The sequence below is a fragment of the Conger conger genome, chromosome 4 (genome assembly GCF_963514075.1).
Source record: "Conger conger chromosome 4, fConCon1.1, whole genome shotgun sequence".
NCBI lineage: Eukaryota > Metazoa > Chordata > Actinopteri > Anguilliformes > Congridae > Conger > Conger conger.
In genome coordinates, this window is record NC_083763.1 from 52,106,088 (window position 1) to 52,115,939 (window position 9,852).

The following is a 9,852-nucleotide window of genomic DNA, read 5'->3' on the forward strand; positions in this document are numbered from 1 at the left end:
ATCAGCAGTTCTGAGGCAAATAACCACACATTTTTCTTACCACAGAAAAGAACCCAGAAAATAAGAATGGATTTGTGATTCACCATTCGATTCCATCATCGCAGTTCATATTCCGCACAAATATGGAATTATGATGTGTACCATTACCTCAGGAGAATGTATGAACCATATATCCTGGAAGTAGAGCACTTGGTGACAGCAGTTGAGTAATCATTCATACCAATTGCAGGCCGATATGACAGAAAGCCACGATGTCAGAATCAAAAAACCGTTACTCCTCAAATCATTGGACAAGTCTTCTTAAGTACTTCTTAAGTAGTTTCTTTGTTTATAATATTTCAAATGTCACAAAATGAAAGCTAAAATTGAAAACATAAACAACAATGTTACTGTAATATAAAAGTTGATTAAAATTGTATTACCCCCTGAATTATGCAGTAATTTTTTCTGTTGCTGAAGATAAATATGCAACCAGCCCGTTCAACATAAATGAATGCAATGCAATAATTAACAGAATAAACCATGAAACCAAATGTTAAAAACATTATCACTACCACTGAAAACCTAAAAAGTAACAGCAATGTTGGCAACAATGTACGGCTATACCCACTGTCTACAAGAATTCCAAAACTGTCAATGAAGCTAAAGAATTCAAATCAATCTCCTCTGTTGTGGTCTGGAACTTCTTTAGATGCCAACTCGTTCTTCTTCGCAGCGTAGAGTTTGAGCAGGTACTCGTCAGGGGTGATGCCAGCCTCCTTCAGCTCCGACATTGCCTTATCCAGCTTGTAAACGTTTCTGGCATCACCGACCTTGCGGGTCGCGATGTAGAGGTTGAAGTCCTTCAAGCTCAATAGCTTGCAGGAGTCCAGGTTGCACAGGTTCTTGAGGGGGACACGGGTCCGGTCCACTTTCGGAAAGAAAGTCAGCCCCGACATCCTCTCCAGGTCCGTCAGGCTCACCTGGAACTCAGTCAGGGGGTGATCGAACCCGATGGGCCGGTTCGGCACTATGAAGGCTCCTAAAGCCAGCGTATCTGAAGGGAACCCTTTCTTCTGGGCAAGGATGACTTTAAAAAGGTGAGTGGGGACCGCCACTTCGTCTTTCCCGATTACCTAGCCAGGAGACAAATGTATTATTAAACCAGTGACCGTTAAACGAATCTGAATGCAGTACACAAAAATCTATGCTTATTTTATCGATTATACTGTAATGAAAATACCAAATGTTAAAAGAGGACGATCAGAAGAGGGTGTCAAACTGCATTTGTCACCATCTGTAGGTCTTATGAAGAGACATGAGCTCAGAAGAGTTAAAGGCAAAGGTCTTGCATGCACTTGACCATGGTGCAACATCAAATTATAAGCGAAAAAGACGACATTTCAGGGAATAACCAGTTAATTTATGAAAAGTACAAATCACACCCATCTACAATAGCACTAGAATATCATAAAATAAAATAAGTAAAGCAATAAAAGAAAAAAGAAAGAAAAAGAAACTCATAAAGCATGTTATATATATATATATATATATATATATATATATATATATATAAACAAAAACACTTCTGACATTATGCCCAATATTAATGTATTAACAAATACACAGAAAGTCCATCTCAGTGGCCAAGACAGAGAGAAAGGGCGCTTACACACACGCCAAAATACCTTTAACGCTAATAACAAATTAAACAAGAGATTTACTTGGAAATAGTGGGGAAACACCAGCCAGATGGCCCTGCTTGACACCATCTAATTATATTTCAAGTGGGTTTGTGGTTTTCTGTGTGAATTGAGCTGGCACTTGACCCAACAGTAAAAGAGAAATGGGATTTAGCGTGTGCGTGTATGTGTGTGTGTGTGTGTGTGTGTGTGTGTGTGTGTGTGTGTGTGTGTGTGTGTGTCTGTGTGTCTGTGTGTTGGGTTGGCAGTTAGGACATGCTCCATGCTCCCAGATGAGTTGACGCACTAATTGCTCGGCGAGCAGCTTTAGAAATGTCCTAGGCCATGAGAGCTATTGCATCAGAGCCTGGCAGAATCCCTCTCTGGTAATTGTTGAAGCCATATGCACAGGCCATGACAATCTCATAATGGTTATGAGTAATATAAATACTGTCCATGCGCTACAGTCGAACATTTTATTGTGCAGTAAAACACTGGGTATAAAAACATGGCATTAAATAGGAGACTTATAATCAAATGTGTCTGCTTAATTTTCCCACTCAGCTTTTCCATTTTTCAGAAAATACAAAGATTTTTTCCAAACCTAATGAGCACGTTTTCAAAGTCAGCCTTCCTCATTTGTGACAGTTACTGTAATAGGCTATATGTTAATCTATGCACGCCCAAAGATATGCTATGTTAATTCTATGCTGTATTCAAGGATCATTTGGCTGTTAGTTACTGATTACTAGCACTGGGAAATTTGTGAAATTATCCACTTGGTAAATTTTTCCAACATTTCAGAAATGTGATTACGTAATCATTACATTGGTACAATTGGAAGCACATAGCAAGTCCAATGCGGTCTACTAGAAGCACAGCACAAAAGTAAATGGCAAAGCGAGAGAGAGGAAAAAGCTTTGTGTCATCTTATAGCATGTGGTGCAGCACAACAGCACAACATTGCAAAAAGACCAAAGAAGAAGAAGCTTTACAGCTTGTATCCTATTGCACTGGGATATGACGCCCTCCGGTGCAATTGGAGGAATCTGGTCAGGTGTCGTGCCATGAGCGGGACTGGGCATATGGGTAATTGGCAGTGTGGGAGAAAAGCAGGAGGGCAGGATTAAAGTTTTATTTTATTTTTATTTTTTTTATCCGCCACTGACAGTGGCCTGTGTGCTCAGCTGTCTCAGTCAGCTGGTCAGAAGCAGGCCGGAGGTCATCGATGCTGGATTCCCCCCTCACTTTAGCACCCATCCGCCAGTCAAATCCCTCCACGAGGACTAAAATAATTTCCCCTTTTCCCCCCAAACTCTCTTTTCATTGTCTCTCCCCATTTAGGCGTGCCCCATGTTCTCGTCACAAGGATGGAACAAACAACATCGTTTTTTTTTTTTATCTCGAAGGAGCTGGGAAAGTTTTGGCCCGCGATGACACGATAGAACATGCAGTGCAGATTTTAAGGCCGCACGTCTGACCTCATCCCAAAGGTGCTCTATTGGATTGAGATCTGGGGACTGTGCAGGCCACTGGAGATGGTTATGGTTATGTTTGTGGAATCAATTGAAATGACACCACAGGACAGCATACTGCTTATTTATACTGTATACTGAAGTATAGGTAGCCATGCATTACAGTCCCTTCATTAACCTGGTTCTAGAGCTATTACCAAACAAAACTGGTGTTAATTCACTGGTGCACAACAAACTTTTCCGACCATTGAGAAATTACATATAATTGCACATACAATTTTTTAGCCAATAATCTGGATTTAGAAATAGGCCTCCTTCAGGAGCGGAGACTTAGCCCCGCGGATAATGGAACTGCGTGTCTGACCGCGATAAAGCAGTCAAAGGGTCCAGCGTTTGATGGGACCTGCAGGACCGAGATACCGCTCCGCGGCGCATTGTTCATTAATAAGAGCCCAGCTTCGCCAAGGCAACAGCTTGAGTGTCCGGGGTGTTCCCTAAAACCGAATCCTTCAAAGGTGACAGGAACTGGCGCACCCCAGTGAAAGACATTATCAAGCACAAGGAAGGGGGGCATGTTAAGTCCCAGGCCTCTGAATGAAAGTGGCATAGCTGATGGATATTTATGACAAGTAATAGTAATGCTGTTCATATTTATTTAGCCAAAAAAGAGAAACGAAAGCGCCCTCTGGAGGAAATAGGTGGCACTGCATTCTCTTTGTCATTATCACAAAGTAGGGCAAATGCACTGAATTAAAGAATATGTTACTGAAGTTCCAAATCAGCCTGCATATTATTATCCGCACAGGTATTACCATAGCAAGCTCTTAAAATGAAACGCATGCTTATGAGATTGGCTGAGAAAATGATAAAACGAAGCAATACGACAATGAGAAGAGATTTATCTGAATGTGTGAGGACAAAAAACATACAACAATTTTCACCCCCACACACACACACACACACACACACACACAGTATACTACTGCCTCAAAAACATGTTTGTATATTTTAGTACATTTCCACATCATCATCAATCACTGCTGATTTTGCCTCGAGTAACACTGTAAAATGCCCGTATACATCAAATCAATGCATAATAAAACAATATTCTATGAAAAGCTCAGCGTAACACATAAGGTACTGCTAAATAAAACAGGATCCTGTGCAGGAAGAATTCCTGACACTGTAAATAAAGTCGATCGACCTCAGTTTATGCCGAGCATGTCTGTGTGCCAAATCCTATAATCCCACGCTGGTGTTCAATACCCTTTCAGGGCGAATATCGCCATCTAATGCAAATTTGCTGGAAAACCCCTATTATTTCAATGCAAAAATGAGACCAAAAATTAAGCCCCAATAAAACATAAAAGCATGATTTATTACCATTTTCCTCTAAATTGGCTTATCTCACTCCAAATAATTGCAGTCAACTGATCTGTCATCCTGGATATTAACTACTAGCTGACAAACCAATACATCTATGGTTGACTTGTGAATGGTTTTGCGTACAAGATAATCACAATACAACATCTTTTACCTGGTAGGAGATGGTTTTTTTCCCATTAGCGCCCACTTCAGGCAGGACAAGAGGCCCTGAAATGATCCATACATCCTGAAACCGTTTTGTCAAATCTCTACAATACATTTCAAATCTGAAAATACAAAACATACATTTAAAATTAGAAAAATTAAGCACAAGTATTACTCACATCTTGAGATTAAAATGTATTGTTATAAAAATGCACTTCCAACAAGAGTGGGAGACACATTATACATTTTAACTATGACATAATAAACAGAATACAACTCAAATTTGTTCAAAAAAACAAACCCAAAAAAGCCCTCTGTGTTCCCCAAAAAATAAATGCAACAAAGATTCGGAAAATTATTATTTGGATTAGACTGCACTGTTAAAAGTGTGCCTATAGTAAATTAACAATCATTTTCTGGGTCCTACCTGTTCCAGAAGCCAGCATTATTTTCATAGTTCTGCGGTACTATGTTTGACAGGTAAAACGTCTCTGCCATTGCTTGCTGTTGAGAGAAATGAAGTCTCAATGACAAATATCAAGACAACAACTTGACTAATTGTCATTTCTGACAATTCACATTGTCAAGGGGTGCATTTACACATAGGGCATGAGAAGACCATGATGAGATACCTCAGAGAATTTATTGTCTGCTGCAGGGGCCATGTGGCCTCTGGACCAGCCACTGCCGAGGTAATCGTCATTGTGCGCGGTGAAGAGTACAGGAACATTGGGATCCGGCCTAAACTTGCAATGTTTTCGATCGGCCTTCCCTGAAAAAATAAGATGTGATCCCTTTTGTACTTCAATTAATTATACCCATTTTCATTCATGATTTACTCTGTACTGTGATGCAGTCTGATTAATTCTACATACAGGGGCAGCCTGTAGTCTAGTGGCTAAGGTACAAGCCCTGGCGTACCCATGATAAGATCTAGACAGTTGTAAACATCGCGATTTCAATAACCTCACTTACCTAATAGTTTTTCATTTGATAGGTGCTCTGCCACCCATCTCGGCGTTCTTCTTGCCTGGTCATATGACAGCGAATGATTGGCATAAACTCTTATATCGGCACCCGTCAAGGGGAAGCCATATCGCCCTTCAGGTGCCACCGATGGTTCTAAAATAAATAGTAGTGGTTGCAATAGTTTACATAGTGGCAATTACTGACACCCATTATCTCTTGCAAGTTGGTACTCAATGAAATTCGTGGCATAAAAAAAGAGATTTAAAAATCGCACTGATAGCAGGCTGCACTATCATCAAGGACAACGTTAGCTAGCTTTGCATTTTACGATCGCCGTAAATGTACGGGATGTAACTTTTTGAACATAACAGGTAGGGAACTGTAAGTTTGCTGCTGAACTAACGTTATTTGCAAACGAATTTCGAAGTCAGGTGGGTGCGATCTAGTTTCGGGTAACATTAACTCGGTCGCGTTGCAATTACAATTATGTAATTCATTCATACTTCATAACTAAAGCTAACGAGCTTGCTATTTAGGTAGCGAACACGATAGGAAACCAAGAAGTCTGGTGTTGTCACTTGTCAGCAGCAAGTTCAACGTACCTTCTTCTTTCCGATGAAGAATCTCTTCCCTGTAAATGTTCAAGGCTGCAACACATGATGCCGTGCTTGCAGCTGCTCCAAAAACAAACCCACCAAAGAAACGCAGCGATTTGACATTTATTTTCATTTTGAAAACTGCTCACTTTCACAATTGAAAATGCGACTTTACTTGATTTTCACAAAACTATACTATGTTACATTGATCGAAATGGTTTTAGTTTCTTTTAATTCCCTGACTACGGATGCACATGGATGAACAGTCAACAAATTACTTTACTACTCAAGAGTGTCCTCCAGTTGAACACATTGAGAATATTAACACTGACATCTAGTGGCAGGAATATGTTCGACAGCAAGCTTTTATTCAGTCTGCCGGGATTTGATAGAATTCAAATTTGGAATATGACTGTGAAACATTTGTGAGCGTTTAACTTAATTTTGCTATAATTATTCATCGACTTTGACGAATGTCTGATACCAATAATTTGGTAAATTGATTGATCTTTAGGAATTTATTTGTATTACAGATGAGTGTATTCTTTGTGTATGCAACTTTTACTTTTTATGTTGAAAATGTTTTTGTAGACATAATGAAGCAACTGAAGCTGTTCGCCACTTATCCACCAAAGCAGCCATCCAACAGGAAAGATTGGATCATTAATTTCTGGATTGCCTGTTCCTCTTGAAATCACATTACAATGCTCCGATACCTCAGAAAGTAGGTTAAGAGTAGGATAAACAATCAAAAGCAAAACTGCACAGTCACGCTATAAGACATGGATTTGTTTTTCACATCACTGAGAAATCTAAATAAAAAACAGTAATTGGTTTTATTCTCAAATACATACCGTAGCCACACACAGGAGTTTCATGAAAAGGATGTTAAAAAAGAACAGGTTGAAGTACACAAGAATTTGAAGAGTTTCAGAATTTTATTGTTTCTTTTCATATACAAAAAGATAAACTTGAAATAATCATTTCTATTTTTTCCTCTAACAGTTTGGGTGTATTTGTTTCACACTGGGCAAATACTACATTCATACTGGTTTATTCTGGCACCAAGTGCAGAGCTGAAACAAATACCCCAACAACTAGGCAAATCTAATCAAACTCTTGATACTCAGTTCTAAAATTACCACAGTAAAAATGAACAATAATCCACTGCAAGTTAATGAACTATGTTACAATGATCTTTCAAAAATGTCCTTAATTAATTACGGCAATACAACGAATGTTGGATTTCAAGGGCATTTCATAGATATAAAACTTTTTAACATACTCTTCAATCCAAAAAAGGGGTTACAGCAACAAGCTCAACTGTCTTTATACATTTTGTCTTTTACAGGATACTTTTTTCTTTTTTAGTATATTTATGTTAAAATCAGTAGTACAAGCCATCTCTGTTCTACATTTGAGCTACAATAGTGAAACATAACCTACACCATTTACATTTCACATATCCTGCTATAGAAATAGCACTTAAACATGACCTCTTGAATAAAGAAAACCATTTTTATACCCCTTCTCTTACCCCCGCCATGTCAGTTTTTAATGAAATGAAGTAGTCTGTGCTTGAATAGTGACCACCCCCCCCTCCCGCCGCCAAAAAAAAATGTTATTTTTTGAGCAATAGCCACCAGGGATTAATCTTCCACCGCTGAAAAGCAATAAAATGGTACTGTATGGAGCAATGCCATCACTTTGTGTAGTGCAGGTTAAGAATAAGTAGGAATCTAATAATCACATTCCTCAAAAGGAAGAGGATGCTTTTGGACAATGGCACGCAGTGTCACTACTTCTACCCTGGCGGAGAGGGATTAATACTGCAAAAGCACAGGCTGGTACGAGTCATGGTAATTAATGTTATCTCACTACAGTTTGACACGTAACGTGAACACTCATCTTTTGGGAAAACATGAGGTAACTAAATTCAAGTTCAGCAAGCCCAAGCTGGTTGGACACTTTCAGTAAATGAATGCCATTATATATATACAGCAGCCATTTTGAAGGTACTTACTGGCCCAAGAGCTGTAAGGCAATGCTAATGCTAATAACAGCAGTAATGTAAATATAAATAATTACAGAAATTATCATAATATATACCAATGCACTTCAAATCAAGATTAAAGGAATACGATTGAATACAGAAAATGGACACAGCAATAAAAAGTGACTATGAGGGAGGATTGCAATAGTTCCTATCAATAATAATGTGAGAATTTGGATCTGTGCAAATTCTGGTCAGTATTTTGAAAATGTGATTATTCAAACTTATCAGTTCTCAATGGATTGCAAAGAAACATAACTTCTGATTTGCATGCATAAACAAATCTCCTCCTATATATTTCTTCACATCATCACATATCCTTGTGTCCTTACTCTGAAACTTTCTTCACAGCCTAGCCGATTTCCAAGAAAAAAAAGTCCAGCAGATTAACTTTTGAAATTATTATTACATGTTTTCATGAAAACTGAACCAAAAGAAAGGAAGCACTTGAATATCTGCCACACAGTACCATTCTGTTGCTTGAAATGAGAGGAGAGTTATGAGAAGGGAGAGGTTTTCACATTGTCAAGGGGTGCATTTACACATGTTACACCAGCATAAAGAGGTTTGTTTGTTTGGGTGTTTAGAATCTACATCGTTTTGTAGTGTCAAGAAGCATCCAGCAATACTGTTTCACATGAGGTCTGAGGTAATTGGTTCCTGAAATACCTGGATATGACTGCATCCAGAATTACAGCTGGTCACTTTTTGAATTATATGTATGTTTGAATATATAAGCATTTTGATAAGTACAACATAAACAAAAAAGAATCAGAGCAGTTGCTTCAACATGACAAGGGGGAATAAAGGCACAGCATCCGAACACCTCTCAATTTCACTCAAAGGGCCAGACTATTTTATTTTATTTTATTGACAGTGCATTGGTGTGACAGTAACCCTCCAGAACCCAGTGTTTGTCATCATGTATCACCAAGCTGTACTTCTCATTCTAGTGAAAAAATTATACTGTATGTAATAGTGTTTGTCTTTTAATGTACCTGTATATGCCTTTTGTACTAATTTTACAGGATTCGAGAAATAAGTGTGACACTGATGTCAAGCAGCCTTTAAATATTCTATAGACCCGACTTATAACCAATTCATTAATATGGAACCTGAATTAAAAATGAAGAACTTCAAGTTTATCAAAAAGAAATTAACTACCTGCCAAAAAGATTAATATTCAACTTTTCATCCATTGCATATTTCATCAGATTTGCACGACAGATTTGTAGTCTGCACCTACAGTAATACTATTCAATACTCAAAGGAAGGGCACGTGTGTGGCGTAGTAATATATTGTACACTGCCACAGCATACTGTAATCTATAACAAAACCAATTAATTGCAGAGTAAAAATAAAATAAATAAATGACAAGGCCTCGATATTCCCAGATCAGACATCCTACACGAATACGATAAAACTAATGAAACATTTTCCCTGAGGCCAAACTGAACTCTGAGTTTGTGACCATATTAAGGGCCTGAATATTTCTGTCTGGTGGTGGGGGGAAGGGGTGCGTACATGCACATTTGTTTGTTTCACCTTTTTGGGTAACCCAGATCTA

At 38.5% G+C, this 9,852-nt stretch overlaps 1 protein-coding gene across 1 annotated transcript; it reads right to left on the bottom strand.

Annotated features, from left to right (window-relative positions):
* Positions 1–305: 305 nt before the first annotated feature.
* On the bottom strand, positions 306–6,551 carry LOC133127073 (nuclease EXOG, mitochondrial-like). The gene is made up of 6 exons (XM_061239695.1): positions 6,238–6,551; positions 5,642–5,788; positions 5,299–5,438; positions 5,094–5,170; positions 4,674–4,788; positions 306–1,115 (listed from the first exon to the last, which is right to left on the bottom strand). Exons 1-6 carry the CDS (start codon positions 6,362–6,364, stop codon positions 657–659), a joined length of 1,065 nt encoding a protein of 354 aa, XP_061095679.1. The 5' UTR covers positions 6,365–6,551; the 3' UTR covers positions 306–656.
* Between the last annotated feature and the right edge of the window lie 3,301 nt (positions 6,552–9,852).